The sequence below is a fragment of the Macrotis lagotis genome, chromosome 4 (genome assembly GCF_037893015.1).
Source record: "Macrotis lagotis isolate mMagLag1 chromosome 4, bilby.v1.9.chrom.fasta, whole genome shotgun sequence".
Lineage (NCBI taxonomy): Eukaryota > Metazoa > Chordata > Mammalia > Peramelemorphia > Peramelidae > Macrotis > Macrotis lagotis.
This window is the reverse complement of record NC_133661.1, coordinates 201,800,636-201,827,051: the sequence shown is the minus strand read 5'-3', so window position 1 is coordinate 201,827,051 and position 26,416 is coordinate 201,800,636. Positions and strand designations below refer to the sequence as shown.

The 26,416-nt window shown below is 41.5% G+C and overlaps 1 protein-coding gene across 2 annotated transcripts in view; it reads right to left on the bottom strand.

Annotated features, from left to right (window-relative positions):
- Window positions 1-5,864, bottom strand: part of TYRO3 (TYRO3 protein tyrosine kinase) — a 33,595-nt gene extending 27,731 nt beyond the window's left edge. Inside the window, exons 1-5 of one of the 2 annotated variants that reach the window (XM_074235142.1) lie at window positions 5,713-5,864; window positions 3,364-3,568; window positions 2,952-3,052; window positions 1,861-2,031; window positions 163-249 (exon numbers count right to left, since the gene is read on the bottom strand). In XM_074235142.1, the coding sequence (XP_074091243.1) occupies window positions 163-249; window positions 1,861-2,031; window positions 2,952-3,052; window positions 3,364-3,568; window positions 5,713-5,836 (688 nt within the window). In that variant the 5' untranslated portion in view covers window positions 5,837-5,864. The remainder of the gene's footprint in view (window positions 1-162; window positions 250-1,860; window positions 2,032-2,951; window positions 3,053-3,363; window positions 3,569-5,712) is intronic. The other variant, XM_074235143.1, reaches the window with a different exon arrangement.
- Window positions 5,865-26,416: the final 20,552 nt, after the last annotated feature.

Here is a 26,416-nt window from a genome sequence, read left to right as displayed (position 1 = left end):
AGATAGACACACAGACACAGATACACACACACAAACACAAAAGAGCACACACACACACAGACATACACAAGAGCACACACACACACACAGAGAAATATACACACACATACACACACACACACACACACAGACACACACACCCCACCCCCCTACATTTCTTACCTTGAAGATAGACTGTGGCTGGGCGGGAAGAGGCCAAGCCTTTCAGGTTATGGGCTTCACAAGAAAACACAGTGCTCTGGGTTACCCCTGGAGATCACACAGAGAACCCTGGTCAGCCTAAAGGTGGTCACTAAGTCTGAGAATAGGTGATGTATATATGAGTTTACAGAATTGGTGAGGAGATGGGAGAGGGGATAACTCAGATCTTGGAAGCAGGTGGTTCAAATGACAATGACCTTCTAAGAAGTCCTTCGATCTATAGGAAAGAGAATCTAAATTTCCTCCTCGCTATATATATTTGCATAAACCATCCTGCCTTCTTTGTTTAATCTGCCTTCCCAGATTCTAGGCTTTGCAATTGTTTTGCCTCTCCAAATAGACTCTAATCTCCTTGAGGGAGGGGCTGTGTCTTCAAGATCTTTTGCGTCCCACTTTGGTACCCAGTATGCTCTGCAGAGATTAGATGCTTCTTGACAAAAGAATTGTCTTCCAGCTTCTAACCAAAGAAAACCTGAAGACAGCCTGGATTTCCTCTCTTAATGACCATCTACCCCAAACCTTTGTTACCCTATCCTTTACTTCCATCACCAACCTCACTGAGGAAAGTCAGGCACTTCTCACCTGGCAGTCCAGAGTTACCCAGAGCTGACAATTCTCTGTTTTCCTCAATTCCCATCCACTAGGATTCCACCTCTTGCTTTCTTCTCAAGATTCTGGGCAGTTTGGAGACTTGTAAAATTTGATCCAGATAAAACCCATTTCCACTCCCGGCCATGCTCACTCAGAGCTTAGTCTCTGGTCTCTTCCCCCACCCCACCCCCACTCAAAACTCAATGAAAAAATGTCAATCTTTTTCATTTAAAGGTGTTTCACAAATGTAGGTGCTGTGATGTGTTTGCAGAGGGATCTGAATAGAATAATAATAGCTCACATTTAAGCAGCACTTTGAGGTTTATGATGTAAAAAATATACGTTGTCTCCTGGAAACCTCATAATTGACTCTATGAAGTGGAAACTATTATTATTATTCCCATTTTATTGATGAGGAAACTGAAGCACAGACAGGTTTAAGTGACTTGCTTAAGGTTACACAGTCAGTAAATTATCCAAGGCAAGGTTCAAACCTAGGGCCAGGTTGAGCATTCCATCCATTATAATGCTCTATGTAGATGTGATTGGAAATAAGGCTATTGGGGGGGGGGGGGAGGATTGATCAGATGAAGAAACTGATCAGGGTAAAAAAGCTACCGTATGGCTTCTTCGATTCTGCCAGACTTTCCTCCTACTCAAACATGGACTGATTCCTGATTCCTTCCTTGGGGGGATGGGGCAGCAACAAGTCCCCCTATTTCCTCTTCTCAGGGATGGTTGTATCTGTTCTGTCTCCATTGTCAAAGAGGAATAAATTAGCCCCTATCTCTACTTGCAAAGCCTAAGCTACCACAAATAGGAACATTCTACCCAGAAAAACATACCTGACTAATGAATCTTTCTCTTAGCATAGCTCAAGAAGTGAGGCACCAGGTCAGGAAGCTTGGGATCACTTTATCCAGGAGAAACTCAAGAGACATGATTTTAAATGGGGGGCCTCCTCTGACAACTACCCTTCTCCTATCACCCTCCCAAGTCAGTCAAGGGCTGGCTTACTCCCAGAGTGGTTCTGCCCTCTCTCTCCTGCCTTCCCGAGAATGATCTCACCTGTAACATTCAAAATGGAGGGAGAGAGGGCAGGTCCTCCCACCTTTGTGCCTCCCCTCCACCAAAAGATGGTCACAGGTTCAGGGGGCCCCACTGCTTCACATGACAATTGGAAAGGAGCATTAGGGAGCACTGTGAGATCTTCTGGTTCCACAGTGAAATATGGTACACCTAGAAAGAAAAGGATTGTTGTCACCTCCTTAAACATACCAACACTCCCATATCATAAAGCTCCCATATCAACAGAAAGCTCCCCAGGAACTTTTTGGTTAAATGTGGAATAAACAGATCTCCAAAGGAAAAGGGTTCCTTTGATTCCCAGGGTTAAGGAATCTGCACATCTGGAAGAGTCCACTGGGAAGACTCTCCTCCCCAAGGGAGGGCCCTCGGTAGGTAGTGAGCTCACCATTCATTCCTCTTCAACTCCCCTCCCCATGCACAGAAGGCATCCTCAACAAACCCCCACACCCTCTCTGAAGCATCGCTAAGGACAAGTAAGGAGGGCTTGCAGGGGCGGGGAGGTGGGGGAGCTGCTGCTGGGTTGTGCTGGCAGGCCCCAGCCCCAGCTACAGTTCCAAGCCCTTTGTTACTTCTTAGTCACTTTGTTTTCTTCAGCTGAACAGAACTGAGCTGGTGCAGCTGCATATCTTCCCCTTCCCCTCCCCCCTGCTCCTCTAACTCTTCCCGTGGTCCTAGGCAAGCTTGTCAGGGCAGAGTCCGGCCAGGGACAGGGTACATTAGGCCTTCTGCCCAAAGAACAGAGAGAGCCTTCATTCGTGGCATATCACAGGGCCCCTTGATGCTCCCTAAAGCTTTGTTTGAACCACAGACTCCTAGTTTTGTTTTGGGTTTGGGTTTTTTTTTTTGAGAGGGGGGGGTCTGCCTATTTCTGAAGCTGACCTGAAAAGTCAGGGATCTTATTTCCTTCAGAGGCCATGTGTTGCCATGGGTAGGTGGAAGATCAGGGTAGCATAGCTTATCCCTGTGCTAAGCAGGAGGAGAATTCAGTCTTTCCGTTTGCTTTCTGGGGCTGTGGGCACCAGGAGACATGAGTTTTGCCCTTGCCAGGCTATTCCATCAACTCTCCTCACCTTCTACTGTAAGCCACACTGGCTGAGATGTCTCTGTTTCTCCTCTATCTTCCACCTGGCACCAGTACCGCCCAGCATCCGATCGATCTACTGACTTCAGGCTGCAGTGAAAACAAGGAATTCAGTTCCCCACGGTAGGAGGAGGGGACAGCTCTGCTAGCCCAACCCTAGTGGATTCAGACTTCTTGGGTCCCTTCTCTTAAAATCCCCCAAAGAAGACTAAATAAAATTCCAGAATTTCATGGAATGAAGTGATTCCCCAAGACCATAACAAAAAGAAATGACCACAAAACCTAAATAAAACCAACTTTCTCTACTTATTCTGACCTATCCTTTAAAACTCAACTCAAAAAAAAAAGTCATCTTTAAGAAGCATTTCTTGAGGTCCTCAGTACCCCGTCCTGTCCTGTACCTGAGGAAGCCAATCCAGTGCTGCTCACTGATGGGAATGTAGACTTGGTCCACACTCTGCACCAAGACTCCATCCTTGACCCACTGGATCTCAGGGTCCTCTAATCCCTCCACACTGCAGTTCAACTTCACTGGTTGCCCTTGAGAAACTGTCAGCTTCAGAGGGGCCCCAATGAGCTTCAGGCCTGAGAAAAGGAGAAGTAGAGCTAAGATGGGTTAGGATGAAAAAGATAGAGCCCACTGCTCTGCCTCCCTTTTCCCATTTCTGGAAGTATTTCAGGCCAGTGGGATCCACATCCTCATAGACATTGGCAAGAATGAACCCGGACATAAAGGTATGAAAGGGGAGGTTGCACAGATCCAGTCATCCAAGATAAATTTAGTGCAATTTCTTCCTGGAACACCTTCTCTACCATTCTTCTCTGCTAAGCTGATTCTCCTTTCTGCCCCTAGATATTCTCACTAGGAGGAAAGGTGAGCCAGGCTCATATCAGGATAATGTCTAAGCATTTCCCTTTCCCTCCCAACTCTAAAGAAACTGGGGACAAAGTGGGTCTCCCGAATAGCACATCACCATCAAGGTTCCAGATTGTTCTAGCAGAACTGGAAGGTAGTTAGGAATTCTCTCCAAGATTGTGACCGGAAATTGCCCTGAGAATGGCTAGGGTAACTGTCTATTAGATACTCTATCCCTGTGCTTCCTCAACTCTGCTACTCTCTTAAGAGTTAGCTGTCTCTTCATCCCACCTTGCCAAATAAAAGAAGGAAAAAGGGAGGAGGGGAGTGTTCCCTGGAAGCAGATAACCATATGTTTGCCAAAGCATGTCAGATCACATATATAGCATCCATCCACTGCATTAACACCTGAATGTACGAAGGTTGTGGGTATAAAAGGTCTATGAAATATGGAAGAATGAGTTTCATAGAAGGAGCAAAGGCCCATACTAGAATCATAGGTCAATCCCAGACCTCTAAGCCCTTTTTCCTCAGTTGAAACATAATAATTGACATTTAAAGCCTGGTTTGTAAAACTCTTAATATTTCATTTGATCCCCTTATAAGATATATACTATCAACCCTATTTTATAAATAGAGAAACTGAAGTTCAGAGTTGAGACCTGACTTTGATCTCTTCACAGATGATTCAGTCTGAGCATGGGTGCTTCCTATCTACCCATTCAGAGCTCTTTTCAATACATCACACTGTTATTTCCCCAGCACAGTTATCCAGTGCCCCAAGCCTCTGCAAGTCCTAGAATTCCACTGCTCAACAGAAAAATCCTCTCTTCCAACCCCATTGTTTCTCTGGAGAGAGGTTGTGTATAAGGATATTGGAGTTCCTTATCTAGTTTTTTTCTCTTCTCTCCTTTGCTTTGTGATCAACACACAGAGAGTCATTCTCTCTCTCTCTCTCTCTCTCTCTCTCTCTCTCTCTCTCGGCATAAGGTTCTCTTCTGGAATCTGGAAAGCTAGGAGGTGAGTACACAGGACAATCATTTACTGCTCAGGCAGTCCCTGATGCCCGTGGACCCCCCATTGCAGCCCTCAATTACGGTGCAGGGGGTGTGGTCTGAGAGTGTGAGAGTCCCTCTGCCAGACTTGCCCTGTGACTGAAGAAAATCTGAGGATGAGGTTCCTACATGGGTGCTAGGGCTGGCAGAGGCTATGGGCTTAGCCCCAGACTTGATAAACCATTCACCCATGGCCGATAAAATTCTCCCAGGTGTCTTCCCCCACACTCTGGTATGGTTTTTACCAAGGGTGTTGCCCAAACCCTTCCCTGTGATCCAATATATGTTGTATTCGTTCATGGGGCTGGGCACCAGGGTGTCACGTTTCCCACCAACTGTGAAGTCCACATACCGGAGAGGTCCGGAGTGGGGGCGGCAGTGCCCCCTTTGGTACTAGGTAGCTGTGGCTAAGAGGGGGACCCGCGTGTATCGTTCGTGTGGGAGGGTAAGGGTCCCTGAGACTTCCGAAAAAAAGAAAGAAACTATTCCTCTTGGAAAAGGAGGCGGGAAAGTCAAGAGCCCAGTCCCCCGCCTGCAGCCCCCGTCCGATTCCCCTATTGCTGCTCTGCCCATCTCGGTGGAGAAAGTTGGGGGTGGGGACCCGGGCGGCCAGCTGCCCACGGCTGCCGCCCTCCCCCTCCCCAGGGATGGATCGCTCGGCCTTCCGCCGCCACCAGGGCCCCCGAGCCCCCCGCCTGGGCCCCTCGGCCGCCCCACGTCCGACCCCGCAGGCCGCGGCCGCCTAGGAAGCCGGACCCCCGGCCGCCTCGGCTGCGGCTCCATCCCCTCCCGAGTCCCGGGCTTCGCTGCCCAGCCGCCCCCCCGGCCCCTGCTCCTACCTGCGGCTGGGAGCCCCGGGAACAGCAGCGCGGCCAGTCCCGCCAGCAGCAGCGGCGGGAGCCGGAGCCGGAGCCGGAGCCGGAGCCGCGGCCGCGGCCGCTCCATGCTCCGCCTCAGCGCCATCCGCGGCGCCGCCGCACCATGCCCGCCCGGCCCGGCCCGGCCCGCCGCGGAGGGGGCGGGGGCGAGGGGCGGGGGCACCGAGGGGGCGGGCACCGCGAGCCCGACGCCGCCCGGCCCGAGGCGCCCCTCCGAGCCGCTCCAGCCGGCCGGACCGCCCAGCTCGCACCCGCCGCTGATTCATGCCGTGCTCCCGGAGCCGCCGCCGCCTCCCCGGGCCCGGCCCGGCCCCGAGCTCCTGCCGCCCCCCGCCGAGCCCCCGGTCCCGCCCGAACCTCCACCCCACCCCTTCGGGACCCGCTGGGACTGCAGCCGCCGGCCCGTCCTGGCCCAGAGTCCCGCCGGCCCCCGACATCCCGGCATTTTCTCACAAACCACACTTCAGGAGTCTTCCCTCAGAGCCAACTCATCTCCCTCCCACCCCAGCGCTGACCCACAGGGCCCCCTCTCCCCGCCCCACACTCTGGTCCTGCTGCACATTTCTGGGCGCCCCACAGTTCCCAGGTAGCACTAGTTGAGCCAGGAGATACGGGGTCACTGCTTGATTTCAGTGCCTACTCAAATTATTTCATATTTACTTACATCCTCCAGCTTTCCTGTAGAATCTTAGCTTCTTAAGGGCAGACGCTGCTTTTGCCTTCTTCCATGTGTCTCCCAGCACACGAGTACCTAGTACATAACATACACAACAAATGCTTGTTGAATTGAATCGAAACACCCCTAATCCTGGCATCTTTGATTGTCTTCTAAAGTCTCCATCTTGAACCCAGTTGCATTCCAACAGCCTGGAAACTGTTAGCTCAGTTTCTGCCCCTGAGTTACTTTAATAATGGACATCAAAAAAAAGTTTTTGAAAATGTAATCAAAATGTATCTGTGCCAAAATGTATTTTTTTCTTTCCATTTATTTTATTTTTTGGAGTTTTTACAAGGCAAATGGGGTTAGAGTGGCTTGCCCAAGGCCAAACAGCTAAGTAATTATTAAATGTCTGAGACCGGATTTGAACTCAGGTACTCCTGATTCCAGGGCCCATGCTCTAACCACTGCACCACCTGGCTGCTCCTGTTTCCATTCATTTTACCCTAGTAACCTATTTCTCAAGCAAAACCCTCTGTAATCCCTAAATTTGACATAATTCTGAATTCAGAGTCAGAAAGACTTAGGTTCAAATCCTATTTCATGTATTTAGTTTGTGGGTGATCCTGGGCAAGTCATTTAACCTTTCTGAGTCTCAGTTTCCTGGTCTGTAAAATGATGGTCATAAAAGCACTCACTTCATAGTATTACTATGAATCTCAAAGAAGAAGATGTACATATAGCATTTTGCAAAACTTAAAGTGCCAATTATGATTGCAATCTTATGTCCATCTATGATTGAAGTTGAAATGATCCTTTTCTGTCATCAGTCTTCCTCATTGCTCTTCTGATCCCTCTTCCCATTCTTATTGTATTTCCTGGTCACAGAATGAAAAACTGATTGTAAACAACATCTAACACCATGCTTTGCCCATAGTAGGCACTCAGTAGATAGAGTATTTACTAAATGAGAAAAATGAATGAGTGAATTGAGAGAAAAATGAATGAATGATTGCTTCATAACTTTGGCCTTCCCTACCACCAGGAATCATGGGGGAGTCTATGCCCACAGACATCCTGTTACACAGATCAGGGCTAGCTCCTCAAACTCAAGCTATCTCCTCTTTTTTTTTCTATCTCTATCCCTCTCTCTGCCTCAAAAACTTTTCTCCAATCTATCCCTCCTTACCCCCCCCCCCCAGTTTTCTTTATTGAAGAAATCATTTAAGCTCCTATGTCTCCCAAAGTCCCACCCTCCCTACTCTAGCTCTTTCTTCTAGGGAATCTCTTTGTGAGCAACAGAGGCCTGCTGTCACTTCCCCTACTTGGCCCCATCAGTGCTTGTTTATTAATTATGCTAATAACAACAGCCGGGAGAGCAGCAGTCCCAGATACCTGCTGTGGGCGCCCCCAGGCGGTGGCCCCAGGGGAGGCCAAGGAACCCACTGAGAAATAATTGGCAAAGAGGGTCTGCGGCCTCCAGCTGGCTGAATACATCTTGCCAACTTTCTTACGCACTGTGGATCTCTTTCAGAACCTTGTCCTAAAAGAAAAGACCTACTTCTTCCCAGGAACTATAGCCTGTATAGTATGGGCCCATATATAGTATATATACTATAGTATGGGCTGAAGCGAGATCAAGAACAGAGTCTGAGGGGAAAAAGCAGGGAGGAGCACTGAAAGAGGAACAGGAGATAGAAACTATGTACATAGCAGTGGCAAAACTCCATCCTATTTACTCTTCAAAGTATTTCTACATTCTTCCTACCACCACCACATCCCAGCAAGGGGGTTTGATTTCCATCTTAAACCAAGATCAAAGCATTTGATTTATTAAGTTTTTACCTTGTGCTGGAAATACTCTGGAAATACAAACAAAAAGAAAGACACTTCCTGTCCTCAAGGGACAAGAAGAATGATTGATCAGGGTCCTTCCTCAGAATAAAGATTCCAATAGGAATTTACCAAGGACAGGAGAGGGAAGTCCATGTTCTAGGATTTTAAGATTAAGATTAAATTAATCTCAAAATAAATCATGTATGTACACAAACAATTGTATATGTTCATAGATCTGTTCAGATCTTAATAAGCCCCCTTTCCCTGACTTCAGGTGATTTGCTGTCACCTCTGTGAATGCTGTCAAATCCCATACCTAGCCCCTCTATCCAATCCCCTAATTGCTCCCATTCCTTCTCAAAGAAGAATGAGTATCCCATTATATTCTGGCTCAGGCAGACCACATTTAAAGTAACAGATTTAGTTTTGGGTGCCATATATAAGCAAGAATGTTTACAAGCTGGAGAGTTTCTGGAGAAGAGGACATTCTCTCTCCCTCTCCATTCCAGAGAGAGGACATAACTCTCACATTTCCTCTCACTCTCTCTACCCCATCTATCACTGAGCTCAAGGATCAGCCTTTGCCACCACCCTCAGGAATATGGTCATATTATGTTGTCCAAAAGGTGCCATTCATTGCTTCTCAGTCTTCTCATAATAAAGCCCTAAACCTGAAGACAGTGTCACCAACCTTAGACACATAACCATTCTGTAAGTCAATATTATGTTGAGTCCCATCTTCACCTTCCTAGTTCTGTTCTCCACTTTCTCTTTCCTCATTCCATGAGGAAACAGTAAGTAGATCTTTGGGCTGGATCAGTTTGCATTTTTATTGTTTCTCTAATGATCAGACCTTAAACTCCAATAATCCAGCTTAATCCAGATTTATCCATTTCTATGTAGGTTCTTGTGCTCTAGCACCCTTTTCCAGACATTTTTTTTCCTTATTCCTTTGGTCCCTAAGGCTATATAGTTTATATTAGTGAGTGATGACCTGGGAGCCAGTGTGAAAAGTATACCTACTTTATTATATTGCCTCAAAGTAGGCAATAGGGAAACATTAAATAGTTTTGAGTAAAGGAATGGTACAATCAGAACTGGGTAAAAGGATCCCTATCCTGTTTCAGCACAAAATATAAAATTCATATAACATACTTTCTAGTGTCCTATCATCATGGTAACTCTTCTCTGGAAACACGCCAAACTTGCTTATATATGGCGCCCAGAAGTAAATCTATTCCTCTAAATGTGGTCTTCCTGAGCCAGAATAGAGTGGGATACTCATTTCCTTTTGAGAAGTAGTGGTGGTTATGAGGGTAGTAGATTATGGACTTTGGATTTGGAGTCAAGAAAACTAGGGTTCAACTATTGTCTTAGGTGTTTACTAGTTTTCTTCACCCTAGGGAAGTCACTTAAGCTCTCTGAACCCCAACCTCTTCATTTGTAATTAAGTACACTAGCACGTAACTCACAAAGCTGTGGTGAGGATCAAATGAGTGAATGAATAAATATTAAGTATTTACTATGTGCCAAACCCTATAGAGCTAGAACTAGAAAATCAAGACCATCCTTCTTTCCAGGATCTCACCTTTAAACTGAAGTAGACAATTCATATAGGATGATTGCATACTATTAGAAGGGGAAAAGCAGGGGCAGCTAGGTGGCGCAGTGAATAGAGCACTGGCCCTGGAGTCAGGAGTACCTGAGTTCAAATTTGACCTCAGACACTTAATAATTACCTAGCTGTGTGGCCTTGGGCAAGCCATTTAACCCCATTTGCATTGTAAAAACATAAAAAAAATAAAAAATAAATGAAAAACAAAGAAAGGGAAAAGTACCTTCGGAGGAAGTTGAGGAAGTTGATGAATTGGGACTCTACAGGGGTTTCTTCAAAATTAATGAAAGCAGGGGCAAGGCTGGAAGCAGTGCTAGTGACCTAAGAGGTGCTGTTATTCTTGGCAAGAGTGGGGGGGGGTGCAGGGAGGAAGGAAATATAATGGAGGGGACTAGCCAATGAGAACCTGTCCTTAGAGCATTCTCAAACTTTTTTTTTTGAATTTGATTTATTGAAAGCAATGAGGTTAAGTAATTTGCCCAAGGTCACACAGGTAGGCAATTATTACATGTTTGAGGCTGGCTTTGAGCTCAGGTCTTCTTGACTCCAGGGCTGGTGGTCTATCCACTGTGCCACCTAGCTGTCCCTCTCAAACTTTTTGATCTCAAGATTCCTTTACACTCTCAGAAATTATCGAGATCCCCAAAGAACTTTTGTTTATGTAAGTTATATCTCTGGCTATATTTACCATATTAAAGATTAAAACTGCCAAATTTAAAAATAAAATCACAAGTCTATTAGACATGCAGTGTAAATGAATTTGTTACAAGAGGAATGAATGTTCATGTGGAACTGTATTTTTTTATTAACATAACATGTTGACATAAAGGACATATTTTATAACAAATAACTATATTTAAAAATAAAATTTATTGAGAAGTGTTGCTTTATATATTTTTTGCAAATCTCCTTAATATCTGGCTTAATAGAAGAGTATTGGATTCTCATATCTACTTCTATTTTCAGTCTCTAGAGGTATGCTTTGGTTAAATGAAGAAAAAATTGACCTCCCTTGGAAAAGGGAGATTTCAATAGGCAAATAACATTTTAGTATTATGAAAATATTTTCAAATTTAGAAATTCCCTGAAAGGGTCTATGACACCAACCCTGTGCCCTCATACCCCCACCCAATGGGAGTGGGGAGTGGGGTCCTTCAACCATACTTTCAGAACTTCTGCCTTAAAGCATAGCATAAAGAATCCTTGTCTGCCATCCAGTGACACTGGACATATTTCTGTTCTTCTCACAAGACACTATCTTTTCACTGGCTAATTAATCCATGCCAAAAATTATTTTCCTTCTCATCTCCACTTCCCAATTTCCCAGGTTTTCTTCCAATCTCAAGTAAAATTTTACCTTCTACAAGAACCCTTTCCTGGTCTCCCTTAGAGCTTTCCCTCTGTTGATTTTCTCCAGTCTATCCTTCTTTGTATATAATTATTTCTCCCATTAGATTATGTGCTCCTTGAGGACAAGGACTGTCCTTGCTTTTCTTTGTATCCCCAGAACTTAGAACAGAGTCTAGCATATTTGTAGGCATTTAAATTCTGGTTGAGTGACTGACTGACAATGATATGCTCTGCCTGGTTTCAACCCACATAGAGGTTTGGTAAGTTTGCTCCCAGAAATGCATGAAGTGTTTCTCTTCCTCCCTGGTTCAGAGTCTGCATAAGCATTCTCTGTTTCCTGTCAGTTTTTATGAACAGTTATGACTAGCCTTTTAAGTGGTTGTTAAGCAAGAACTGAGTGAATATATACTAAATGTTAGAATGATAAACTTTCTTGCTCTTCCCTTGTAGTGAGCCAGGCAATGTTTCCTTGTTTGAAGGAATAGTTTACCTATCAGGTCTATGGTAAGGGGAGGAGTTTACCCAAAGAGATGGAGAACATTATAAAAAAATGAAACTGGATAATTTTGATTACATTAAATTAAAAAGTTTTTGCACAAACAAAACCATACCAACCAAGATTAAATGGAACGTAATAAGTTGGGAAAATTTTTACAACTAATATTTCTGACAAAAGACTCATTTCTAAAATATAAAAAGAACTGAGTCAAATTTACAAAAAAAAAGCCATTCTCCAGTTGATAAGGATATGGAAAAGCAATTCTCAAACAAAGAAATCAAAGCTATCTAGTCATATGAAAAATTGCTCTAAATCATTACTGATTAGAGAAATGCAAATTAAAACATATGAGATACCACCTCACACCTTTAAGATTGACCAATAGGTCTAGCAAGGAAAATGATCAATACTGGAGGGGGTGTGGGAAAATTGGGACACTAATGCATTGTAGGTGGAGTGAAATTATGCCCAAAGGGCAATAAAAATGTTCATACCCTTTGATCCAGCAATATTGCTACTAAGTATATATCCTGAAGAGATCATAAAAAAGAGTAAAAATCCCAAAGTACAATAAAATTCTTAGCAGCTCTTTTTTGTAGTGGCAAAGAATTGGAAATAGGGAATGTGGTGTATGCAGTTCTTTTAGAACTATAGTTCGATAAGAGGGATGGGATTTCACAAAAGCTCCAAAACACTTTTCATGAATTGATGCTGAGTGAAATGATCAGAACCAGAACATTATACACATGATGGACTTGTCATTTCAGCAGTATAATAATCAAAGAAAAATTTAAAAGACTTGTGTTGAAAAATAACATCCCTATCCAGAGAAGGAACTGTGAAGTTTAAGTGAAAGCCAAAGCTTATTATCTTCAATTTTTAAAAGTTGTCTAGGTATTTTGTCATTTTTTTTCTCTCTAATGTTTTCTTTCTTTTGTTTGGATCTGATTCTTCTCTCACAACCTGGTAAATATTCATCTACGTTTAGCATGGTTATAAATATAGAGCATATATATCTGATTGTTTTCTGTTGGGGGGGGAAGGAAGGAGAGAGAAAAATTGTTAAACTGAAAACCTTGCCAAAAAAATTGGTAAAAACTGCTATTGCATGTAGTTGGAAAAACAAATAAATAAAATATTTAAATTTTTTTAAAAAGTTCCCTTCCATGAAAGGAGACAACAGCCACAGAAGCAATGTTGACCTTCCTTCCTACTGTCACTATCTTCCTTTTCTCCCCACCTGGCTGCCATATGGCCATGAGCACATGGTGCTTCTGTTTCTCTTGAGTTAATACTATCTTGATCTTGAGTGATAAAATGTCAGGAACAGTATGGACCAGGTTATTACCTTTTAATCTTTGAAAAATCAGAAGAAAAAGCCATCAAAATTCTCCTCACAGCCAGAGTTTGTAGCTACAGAAGTAAGTCTACTGAGGATCCAGTCCTAAAGAGTGACCTACTCCACTCAATAGTGCAATCAACATGTCCTGTTAGTAAGGATTCAGCTAGTCCATTGACTATGCCACACTTAGAAGAGAGTTTGGTGATCATGGAACATTCTGTAATAACTACTTTAAGTTTGAATCCACTGTCTCCAGGGACCAAGGGGACACAGGAAAGAATATTCCTGGTAATTTTTCAGTATGTAGATATCATTTTGTAAAATTAGATTGGGACAGCTGAGTGTCACAGTGGATAGTGTAACCTTGGACAAGTCACTTAACTCCATTGCCTTGCAAAAAAAAAAAACCAACCCAAAATTAGTTGATGTTATTTGATTAAATTAAATTGGGGGGCGGAGCCAAGATGGCAACAAGAGAGGATCGTGTCAGGCGCTCTCTCATAAAACTTATAAACTAAGGACTCTAACTAAATTTTTGAGAGACAGAACCCACAGAGGGACCCAATGAGGTAGTTCTCCTACTCAAGGCAACCTGTAAAAGAGCAGAAAGGCTCTGCTCCCCGGGGTTGAAGGGGCGCCCGCCAGAGCAAGCAAGTGAAGCCCAGCCCTCAGGGCACACAGCAAGCAGGGTGGCCAAGGCAGTCCAGATCCAGGAAACAGAAGCAGGCAGAGCCAGGGGTGGTAAGCAGGAACCCCCAGGGCATGAGCCCATTGAACCTAGGGAGGGGAGTGAAGAGAGAGACTGCAGAGCTCTGCCCCTGGAACAGAACTCTGGGGTTCTGACCACATTCAGATCCTGATCACAGTCTAGCCCCCACCTCAGCCCCGTGGCAGAGGGGGGTGCTTATGGTCATTCACAGACCAGGAGGGAGAACAGAGCCTCACATACTGAGACCCTTGTGGGAGTGTCCTAAAAGCTCAGGAAGCAGCCCCAAAACAGGCTAAGGCTGGGAAAAAGAGCAAACAGAGAAAAAAGAGGAATACCATTGAGAAATATTTTGCCTGTGAGCCCAAGAAGGATCAAAACACTCAGTCTGAAGATGAGAAAGCACAAACTCCTGCATCTAAAGACTCCAAGAAAAAACAGAAATTGGGCTCAGGCTATGACAGAGCTCAAAAAAGACTTTGAAAATCAAATGAGGGAGTTAGAAGAAAAACTGGGAAAAGAAATGAGAGAGATGCAAGAAAAACATGAAAATGAAGTCAGCAGCTTAGTCAAGGAAATCCAAAAAAATGCTGAAGAAAATAGCATGCTGGGCAGCTAGGTGGTGCAATGGATAGAGCACTGGCCCTGGAGTCAGGAGTACCTGGGTTCAAATCCAGTCTCAGACACTTAATAATTACATAGCTGTGGCCTTGGGCAAGCCACTTAACCCCATTGCCTAGCAAAAACCTTGAAAAAAAAAAAAGAAAATAGCATGCTAAAAACCAGTTTAGGTCAAATGGATAAAACAGGCCAAAAAGTTATTGAGGAGGAGAATGCTTTAAAAAGTAGAATTGGCCAGATGCAGAAAGAGATAAGAAAGCTCTCTGAGGAAAACAAATCCTTCAGACAAAGAATAGAACTCAGAGAGACTGATGAATTTACAAGAAATCAGGACTCAATACTTCAAAACCAAAAGAATGAAAAATTAGAAGAAAATGTGAAACATCTCATTGAAGAAACAACTGATATGGAAAACAGATTTAGGAAAGACAATTTAAAAATTATTGGAATACCTGAAAGTCATGATCAGGAAAAAAGCCTTGACATCATTTTTACTACAGGAAAATTACTCTAATATCCTAGAAGCAGAGGGCAAAATAGAAATGGAGAGAATCCACAGATTCCCCCAAGAAAGAGATCCCAAAAAACCAACGCCCAGGAATATTATAGCCAAGTTCCAGAACTCCCAAGTCAAAGAGAAAACATTACAAGCAGCCAGAAGGACACAATTCAAATATCATGGAGCTGGGATCAGGATCTCACAGGACTTAGCAGCAACTACATTAAAAGCTCATAGGGCTTGGAATATAATATACCAGAAGGCAAAAGAGCTTATAATGCAACTGAGAATCAACTACCCAGCAAAACTGAATGTCCTCTTCCAGGGAAAAAAATGGACTTTCAGTGAACCAGGGGAATTTCAAATGTTCCTTCCTGTTGGAATGGCCAGAGCTGAAGAGGTTTGATCTTCAAATACAGGACTCAGGTGAAGCATAGAGACTGGAGGAAAAGGGGAAAATATGAGGGACTTAATGATGATGAACTGCATGTATTCCTACCTAGAAAAATGACACTGATAATATTCATATGAACCTTCTCAGTTAATAGAGCAGGTAGAGGGAGCTTTTATAGTTGAAGCACAAGAGAAAGCTGAATTTGAAGATAAAATATGGTGTAAAAATGGAGTCAATAGAAAAAAGGGAAATGTAATGGGAGAAAGAAAAAGGAGAGGGGGAATAGGCCAAGATATTTCATATAATAAGATTTTTATTTATTACAATGAGCTATTGCAATGATATGGAAGGGGGGAAGGCAAAGGGGGAATGAGGGAATCTTCATTTTCATCAGAGGTGGCTAGGAGAGGAAACAGCATATATACTCAATGGGGTATAGACATCTGGCAGGAGAGGGAGGGGACGGGGGAAGGGGTGGGAATGTGAATGAAGGAGGAGAAGATGGACCATGGGGGGAGAGTGGTCAGATATAATGCATTTTCTTTTTTACTTCTTGCAAGGGGCTGGGATTGGATGGCCTGTCCATGATCATAGGGTCAAGTGTATGCTGGGCCTAAGGGGTAGTATGGGGGCTCGGGGCCTCTTGGCCCCAGGGCCAGGGATCTGTCTGCTGTGCCACTCAGCTACCCTACAGCAGAGTCAGAGTGAAAGGAGTGAGAAAATATAGTACATGGTAGTGGAGAAATAGGAAAGGAGGGAGTTGCGATCAGCAATGGTGGAAAAACATGGAAGTAACTTTTGTGATGGACTTATCATAAAGAATGTGATCCACCCGCAACAGAGTTGGTGGTGTTGGAAGACAGACTGAAGCGCATTTATTATTATTATTATTTTTGGGGGGGTGCAGGGCAAATGGGGCTGGGTGGCCTGCCTGGGGCCACATAGCAGGGTGATCGTTGGGTGTCTGAGGGTGGATTTGGACCCGGGTGCTCCTGGCTCAAGGGCCAGTGCTCTGTCCGCCACCCAGCCGCTCCTACTATTATTACTATTTTATTTTATTTTAAGGTCTTTTTTTTCCTTTTTTTTTTTTGGTTTATGCAGGGCAGTGGGGTTGGGGTGGCTTTAATGTCACACAGCTGGGTGATTGTCGGGTGTATGGGGCCGGATATGGGCTTGGGTGCTCCTGGCTCCAGGGCTGGTGCTCCATCCACTGTGCCACCTGGCCATACCTACAATTATTACTATTATTTTTTATTTTAATTTTAATTTTTTTTCTCTCCCCTTTACTTTATCGCTCAAGTGAGTCTATATTTTTTGGGGGGAGGGGGTATTTTGTTTACTCTTAAACAAGAATATTTTATTAATGTATAAAAACATTGTACAAAATGAGAATAAATAAATATTAAATTTAAAAATTAAAAAAAAATTGGGGGCAGCTGGTATTGTGGTGGATAGAACACCAACCCTGGAGTCAGGAAGACCTGAGTTCAAATGTGACCTCAGACAATAATTACCTAACTGTGTGAACTTGGGCAAACCTATTGCCTTGCAAAAAAAGAAATACAACTTCAATTTAAATTATAGTGGGGAGATACAAATTGATTTAGTTTGAGGGAACACACTAAATTGAGAGCTGTGTGTAAAGTATTAAATAACCTTAACACCTCAGGGCTAATCCTAGAATGATGAAGGAAGAGTCAGAGGGAGAGAGAGAGAGAGAGAGAGAGAGAGAGAAACAGACAGACGGACAGACAGATAGATAAACAGACCGAGACAGAGAGAGAGAAGTGAGAGAGAAAAGAAGAAAGGAAAAAAAAGAAAGAGAAATAAGAAATAAAGACAGAAAAAATTAAACATACATACAAACATACACTTATTGCTGAAAGAATAAATTCTACTTTAAAAAAGATAAAATGTCTCTTCAATAATGTTGCTGCTGTATTTAATATATACTGTGTAGCAGACAACTTCCATAATGGGAGGGTAGTGGTATTTTAAACTTGATACAGAATAAAAACATACCTTCTAGCCATTCTTTATACTCCCCTCTTGGTCTTCTCTAGTAACTCTTTTATGAGTTAAGTCCGATTTTTCTCTAGTTTTCATGCAAATTTCTGAGGAATGGAATGATTTTGCTTCTGTTTCTATTCAAGAAATCTCTTGATTCTCAAAGTCTTGTGGAAAAAGACATAACATCAAGATGAGGAAAAAAATTATTTTGTTTGTTTTTGCAAGGCAACAGGGTTAAGTGACTTGCCCGAGGTCACACAATTAGATAATTATTAAGTGTCTGGGATCAGATTTGAACTCTGGTCCTCCTGACTCCAAGATCAGTGATCTATTCACTGAACCAATTATAATAACTTTTTTGTAAAACCATAATTTCTTTTGGTCTTTTCTCCTTCCTTTCCCAGAGATTCAGCCCATAATGCTTTTTTTTTTTTGGAGGCAATCAAGGTAAGTGATTTACTCAGGGTCAAACAGTTGGTGAGTATCAAGTGTCTGAGGCTAGATTTGAATTCAAGTCTCCTGATTCCAGGGCCCATATCCTATCTACTGTGTATCTAACTCACAAATAGCACATTTTGAAAACAAAAAAGAACAGGTTAAAAAAATCATTGTATCAAAAAAGTATTAATGACCAATGTATCAAAAAAGTTTGAAAATATATGCATCCAGACAAAACCACTGTAACCAAGATCAAAAAAATGCAGTAAACTGGGAAACAATCTTTACAACTGATGTTTCTGACAAAGGACTCATTTCTAAAATATACAGAGAACTGAGTCAAATTAAAAAAAAACATTCCCCAATTGACAAATGGTCAAAGGATATGCAAAGGCAATTTACATCAAAGCAATCCATAGTCATATGAAAAATTGCTCTAAATCATTACTTATTAGAAAAATGCAAATTAAAGTTTCTCTGAGATACCACCTCATACCTCTCAGACTGGCCAATATGACCAGAAAGGATAATGATCACTGTTGGAAAGGTTGTGGGGAAATATGGGACACTATTACACTGTTGGTGGAGCTGTGAACTCATCCAACCTTTCTGGAGAGAAATTTGGAACTATGCCCAAAGGGCAACAAAAATGTGCATACCCTTTGATACATCAATACCACTACTGAAGAGACGATGAAAAAGGGTAAAAACATCACTTGTACAAAAAGATTCATAGCTACCCTGTTTGTGGTGGCAAAGAATTGGAAATCAAGTAAATGTCCTTCAATTGGGGAATGGCTTAGCAAACTGTGGTATATGTATGTCATGGAACACTATTGTTCTATTAGAAACCAGGAGGGATGGGAATTCAGGGATGCCTGGAAGGATTTGCATGAACTGATGCTGAGTGAGAAGAGCAGAACCAGAAAAACACTGTACACCCTAACAGCAACATGGGGGTGATGATCAACCTTGATGGACTAGCTCATTCCATCAGGGCCACAATCAGGGACATTTTGGGGCTCTCTGCAATGGAGAATACCATTTTTATCCAGAGAAAGAACTGTGGAGTTTGAGTAAAGACCAAGGACTGTTCCCTTTAATTTAGAAAAAAAGCCTGATATCTTATTTTCTGATCTTGCTATCTCTTATACTTTATGTTTCTTTCTTAAGGATATAATTTCTCTCTCATCACATTCAATTTAGATAAATGTATACATGGAAACAATGTAAAGACTGACAAATTGCCTTCTGTGGGGGGGTGGGAGGAGGGAAGTAAGATCAGGAGAAAAATTGTAAAACTCAAAATAAATAAAATCTTTTAAAAAATATGCATTGCACCACATATGGATTATTCCGACTCTACAAAGGGATATGGGATGTCTGTTCATATCTCTGCTATCCAGGCATGCTTTGTTCTTTATAATTTTATAACATTTGCTTTTGATTTTTTGTGGTCGTTCTTTAGATATACATTGTGTATGTTGTTTTCTTTGTTCTGTTCACTTCATTCTACATCCATTCATGTATATCTTTCCATGTTTTTTTCTGTATTCATTTCATATATTATTGTTACAACACACAAGCATATCATTACATTCATGTACCAAAATTTGCTCAGTCATTCCTCAATCGATAGACATCAACTTTGTTTTCATTTCATTGCTATCACAAAAAAATGCCATTATAAATGTTTTTGGTATATAAAGAGACTTTCTTGTTATCAATTACTTCCTTAGAGTATAATCCTAGTAGAGAAAGAATCACTTTTTCTTAAATGATCTAGTCACATGTTGAAGTTGAGGGATGACAGGGAGACTCTAGAATGCTTAATTGGTATACTTAGGGATGTCAGGAGAAATTCTACTGAAAAGGAAACTGGCTATGAATATTGTATGAGAGAATGTGGACAAGAACCCTGTAAAATGGGCAGGCATAGCTGGATTTTTTTTATTATTATTTTAATTTTATTATTTAAAATTTTTTTCTTAAATGGATTTCCATTAGCATTCAAATTAATGAGATCATAAATACATTTGAGGTCTGTAGTACTATCTAATGTCAGCTATTATTATCATTAATATCTAAGATCCCTGTACATCATAGGATTATAAATGCTATGATACTATATTTGAGTGTTTTCATGTATACATATTACCCTTGTGAGGTGGGTATGGGTGTAAGGAAGAGTGACATTTTATGTGGGAATTATGTATAAAATAGTTCTATTAGGTTTTGTGGATGGATAGAGAGAAAATTTATATGTACATGACTGGGGGAGATTGCTTGTACAAATATATGCCTATAAAAGCTTGGAAGGAGTCTAATCAAATCAACAGGAAATGTATTTGGCCAAATGCAGCAGCAATAGCAGTTATCCTAGGAGTTCCTGTCCTTAGAACATAGTCCAGAGCCAGACCTGGATAATCCCATGGGAACATGGAGGTGCCATGGAAGGCTGTGTAAGTGGGCAAGGACAGGAATAAGGCCTAAGAAAGCTCAAAACCAAAATTCAGGGTCTGTATTGAACTGTGCTAGGGCAACACTATGCCTCTCCTTTCTAATCCAAAAGATTCTGACTTTCTGCCCCAGGTCTTACTAGAAAATTCTCTACCTGGGACAATCACCTCAAACAGGTACTGAATCAAGTCATATGGAACTTTTAGTTGGGGGTCAGGGAGAATACCGTCCCATATGGAAAGTGGCACTGGAGAAATATGGAAAGGGACAGAGTCAGGTGGATAGCTTCATATTTTTTTTTAGGTTTTTGCAAGGCAAACAGGGTTAAGTGGCTTGCCCAAGGCCACACAGCTAGGTAATTATTAAGTATCTGAGATCGGATTTTAACCCAGGTACTCCTGACTCCAGGGCCGGTGCTATATTTTATTTTATTTCTAAAAATGTTCTTGATATCTTTGGGGGGGGGGGGTTATCTACATTTCCTAATGTAGTCCTTTCTTTTCCCTTTCCAGAGAGTCAACCCTCATCCTCCTATCAAAAAAAAATAAAAAGGAAAACAACAAAAATGATGAACCTGATAGTATCCAAACTATTCCACACACATAGTTCCCACCTAAAGAGGGAGAGAATTTGTTTTTTTTTAATTTTTGTTGTCATTGGTGTTTCCACTTACAATCATGTATCCTTTACCCTGATACATTATTTTCTTCCTTCTCCTTATCTCCTCTTTATCTTATGAAGCAATAAGACTTCCAAGTCAGCTAATTATTTTACTAATTAGTTGCTAGGCTCCATTGTTTCTATGTGCTGAAGGATCACAGGTGCTGCCAGTGTCCTCTAATCTTAGCACCCTCTAAACGGGGATTCTGGGATAAAGAACCCTACTCTTCTCTCCATCTCCTGTTCTGCAACTCTGACAGGAACAGAGAAAAAGTTGGACACAGAAACCAACTTTTCAGGATAGCAGGATTTGCTGGTTTTCTAATAACAAGTGTCCAGTGGGTACAGGATATCCATTTAATGATCTCAGGATTAATGTCTACCCTTCAACTATCTGGTCATCCTATCCTGGACTGCTAAAAGGCCAAGATAGAGTGCGTTCTTCATGAGGATTTGAGATAGTCTCAATCCACATTTACCTTGCCCTATCTACAGGGTAAGAATTAAGGACTTCCTTTTTTGGGAGGACAGGGTCTCTTTTAATGCAGGGCACCTTTGCTCATGAGGCATCTGGATGGTGCAGTACATAGAGCACTGGTTTTGGAGTCAGGAGGACTGAGTTCAAATCCAGCCTTGGACATTTAATACTTACTAGCTGTAAGACCTTGGGTGAGTTACTTAACATTGATTAACTCAAATCCAGAGCCATCTCCAGTTGTTTTGTTTCACATCTGGCCCCTGAACTCATATAGCTCTGGGGAAGAAAGGGAAGCTGTTGACTTTGCACAGCACCCCTCACTCAAATTCAATGTCACAGAATCACTTTCTGATGTCATGGTCTTCTTCAAGAATGAAAGACAAATAACAACCATATGACCCTGGTCAAGTCACTTAACTCTGCCTCAACTTCCTCCTCTGTAAAATGAGCTGTTTGCTTCTCTAGATTATTTTACAGATGGGGAAACTGAGGCAAGCACAGTTAATGAGTAATGGGGCAATATGATCCTGCCCAGGTTCATACAACTATTAAGTATAAAGTGTCTCAGGTCAAACTCAGGTTCTCCTGACTCCAGGGCTGGTGCTCCTTCCATTGTGCCACCTAGCTGCCCCCCAATTCACTCAAAAGACATCACTCCTCATCCACTATTTTTCTGAACCTTGACTCTAGCATTGTAATATCATTAGTCCTCTTCAGAAATAAAGGACAAACACCAAATAATAAATACAAACCTAAAGTTTAGATCTGACTCTGATTCATTAAAGTTCAGTGGCTCCCTGTCATCTCTAGGATCAAATATAAACTCTCCTTTTAGACTTTCAAAGTCCTTTATAAACTTTTTAGTCTTCTTATATTTTACTGCTTTTGATGTACTTGATTTAGTGGTAATAACCTTCATGCTGCTTTTCTCACAAAATACTCCACCTTCAGACTGTGCATTTTCTTTTTTTTTTTTTAAAGAAAGATTTTTAAGAAATAGAGTGGTGGACCAGTGGAATAGACTAAGTGTAAAAGCAGGAGATGATTATAGTAATTTGCTGTTTGATAAACCCAAAGAGTCTGGCCATTGGGATAAAAACTCCCTCTTTGATAAAAATTGCTGGGAAAATTGGAAGTTAGTATGGAAGAAACTTAGATTAGACCAACATCTCACACCCTTTGCCAAGATAAGATCCAAATGGTTACAGGACATAGACATAAAAAAAACAATACTATAAGCAAATTAGAAGATCAAGGACTAGTCTACCTGTCAGATCTATGGAAAGGGGAACAGTTTATGACTAAGGAAGAGTTGGAGAACATCACCAAAAACCAATTAGATGATTTTGATTACATTAAATTAAAAAGCTTTTGCACAGATAAAACCAATGTAACCAAGAGCAAAAGAAATATTGCAAATTGGGAAACAATCTTTACAACTAATGATTCTGACAAAGGACTCACTTCTAAAATATACAGAGAACTGAGTCATATTTTTAAAACAAAAGGCCATTCCCCAATTGACAAATGGTCAAAGGATATGCAAAGGCAATTTATAGATGAGGAGATCAAAGTAATCCATAGCCATATGAAAAAATGCTCTAAATCATTAATTATTAGAGAAATGCAAATTAAAGCTTCTCTGAGGTACCACCTCACACCTCTCAGATTGGCTAGTATGACCAGGAAGGATAATGATCATTGTTGGAAGGGATGTGGGAAATCTGGGACACTATTACACTGTTGGTGGAGCTGTGAACTCATCCAACCCTTCTGGAGAGCTATTTGGAACTATGCCCAAAGGGCAACAAAAATGTGCATACCCTTTGACCCAGCAATACCACTGCTGGGTCTATACCCTGAAGAGAGGATGAAAAAGGGTAAAAACATCACTTGTACAAAAATATTTATAGAATCCCTGTTTGTGGTGGCAAAGAATTGGAAATCCAGTAAATGTCCTTCAATTGGGGAATGGTTTAGCAAACTGTGGTATATGTATGTCATGGAACACTATTGTTCTATTAGAAACCAGGAGGGACAGGATTTCAGGGAAACCTGGAGGGATTTGCCTGAACTGATGCTGAGTGAGAAGAGCAGAACCAGAAAAACACTGTACACCCTAACAGCAACATGGGAGTGATGTTCAACCTTGAAGGACTTGCTCATTCCATCAATGCAACAATCGGGAACAATTTTGGGCTGTCTGCAAAGGAGAGTATCATCTGTATCCAGATAAGGAGCTGTGGAGTTTGAACAAAGTGCAAGGACTATTCTCTTTAATTTAGAAAAAAAACATATAGTTTATTGTCTGATCTTGTTACCTCTTAGACTTCTCTTCTCTTTAAGGATATGATTTCTCTCTCATCACACCCAATTTGGATTAAGGGTACAACATGGAAACAAAGTAAAGATAGACAGAGTGCTTTCTGTGGTGGGGGGAGGGGGGAGGGAAGCAAGATGGGGGAAAATGTAAAACTCAAATAATATCTTTAATAAAAATAAATTTTAAAAAAGATTTTATTTATTTTGTATTTTCCAATTTCCCCTGTAATCTTGCTTCCCCCCATCCCCCACAAAAGGCAATTTGTTAGTCTTTACATTTTTCCATGGTATAAACTGATTTAAGTTGAATGTGATGAGAGAGAAATCATATCCTTAAGGGAAAAAAAAGTAAAGTATTAGAGATAGCAAAATTACAAAATAAGATAACAGGTTTTTTTTAAATTTTAAATTAAAGGTAATAGTCTTTGGTTTTTGTTCAAACTCCACAATTATTTCTCTGGATACAGATGGTGTTCTTCATTGAAGATAGCTCAAAATTGTCTAGCTGTGCATTTTTTCTTTTTTTTTTTAAGTTTTTGCAAGGCAATGGGGTTAAGTGGCTTGCCCAAGGCCACATAGCTGGGTAATTATTAAATGTCTGAGGTCACATTTGAACTCAGGTACTCCTGACTCCAGGACAGGTGCTCTATCCACTACGCCACCTAGCTGCCCCTAGCTGTGCATTTTTCAATGCATCCCTCATGCTTTATCTCCCATTCTACCTCATTTTTCTGACTTTTCTGATTTCCTTCTAGTCCCAGCTAAAATTCTACCTTCTCCAAGAAATGTTTTTCAGTGGTCCTTAATGCTACTACCTTTTCTTTGTTGATGTTCTCTAATTTAACCTATGTGTATCCTGTTTGTACATAATTAATTGCATGTTGTCCCCCCCCCCACCAGTTACTTTAGAACTGGGATTGTCTTTTGCCTTTCTTTGCATCATCAGTGCTAAGTACAGTGTCTGGCATATAACAAATGTTTTACTAGCTGTGTGACTGTGGGCAAATCATTTTACCCTGTTTGCTTCAGTTTCCTTTTCTGTTAAATGAGCTGGGGAAGGAAATGGCAAATCACTCCAGTGTCTTTGCCAAGAAAACCCTAATTCAGGTCATGAAGAGTGAGATATGACTGAAAAATGACTGAACAATAACAACAAAAAATGGTTGACTTGATATGACTTGATTTCATTTAACAATTAAGGGTAAGACCTAATATGCGGGGCAGCTGGGTGGCGTAGTGGATAAAGCACCAGCCCTGGATTCAGGAGTACCTGGGTTCAAATCCGGTCTCAGACACACTTAATAATTAGCTATCTGTGTGGCCTTGGGCAAGCCACTTAACTCTGTTTGCCTTGCAAAAACCTAAAAAAAAAAAAGACCTAATATGTGGGGCAGCTAAATGGTGCAGTAGACAGAGTACCAGCCCTGGAGTCAGGAGGATCTGAGTTAAAATCTGACCTCAGACCTTAATATTTACTTAGTTGTATGATCTTGGACAGGTCACTTAACCCCATAGCCTTGCCAAAAAAAAAAAAAAGATTTAAAATGCAAATACTCCTGGAGACTGGTGTGACTGAAACCAGATATGTTCCATTCAATTAATCATTTATTAATTACCTAATATGTGCCAGGTCCTGTATTGTATTCTCTGAGAATACAAATACAAAAATCTAAACAATAATTTTAATAAATTAATAATAAAATAAATAATAAAAAATACATTTTAAGTTTTGCAAATGCTTTTCTATTTTCCTATTTGATCCTCACATTGGATTTTACAGAAGAGGAAATTGATATAGCAGAAGGAAAGTGACTTGACTAAGGTCACACAGATAGTTCAGTCAAAAGTTTTGATGAAGTTTCAAAGCCTAAAACTATTCTAAGACTTTTGGAACATCTTATAGCTATGAGTTGATTTTTTTCCTTAGCAGCTGAGTAGAATGGGCTTTACTAAGAGGGAGACAAATGGTACTGGGAGTGCTGAATGACTAATATCTGAAAATGTAGTTATATTATATATACATTTGTCTGGGTTCCTCATCTCTGCAGGACTGAGGATTTGTCTTGATAGGTTTTGTAGATCTGGTTCTGTTTCATTTCTGGATCAAAATAGAAGGACTTGGGATGTCATTGAGGGGAAGGATCAGAACGAACCTAGATCCTAAGGAAAGCCTTGAACTTAACTAACAGGACCTGAGTTCAAATTTGACCTCAGACACTTACTGATTACCTAGCTGTGTGACCTTGGGCAAGTCACTTAACCCCATTGCCTTTGGTCAGCTAGGTGGCACAATGAATAGAGCAATGGCCCTGGAGTCAGGAGGAACTTAACTAAGATTCTTCTAAAATACTTTGAATGCCTACAGTCAATTTTCCTTGGATTCACACCTTTTTTTTTAGATACAGAAGGTATTTACCTTTCCATTCTTCACCTTGTCTCTAGGGAGGGAGATTGATAGGGGCTGGCTTAATTCCCCAACCTCCCTCTCTCTCTCATCCCCTTTCATATTCAATAATACAACAGAAATATATAGATCCCATTTGTACAGTGCTTTTCCATGTACAAAAATCTTTCTTCACCAAAACTCAGGTGAGTTTATGTGAATAAGAAAGGTTACCTACCCATGGCCATGGAGATATTGAGAGTGGAGGTTGATTGATGTTTGTCCTTCTTTCTCAAAGAAGAACATGACATCAAGGAGATGATGCCATGATGTGCAAGTGAATTAGTCACCAGTCTTACTTTCTCCTCCAGAGTCATCTGGATCCAGTGGCCAG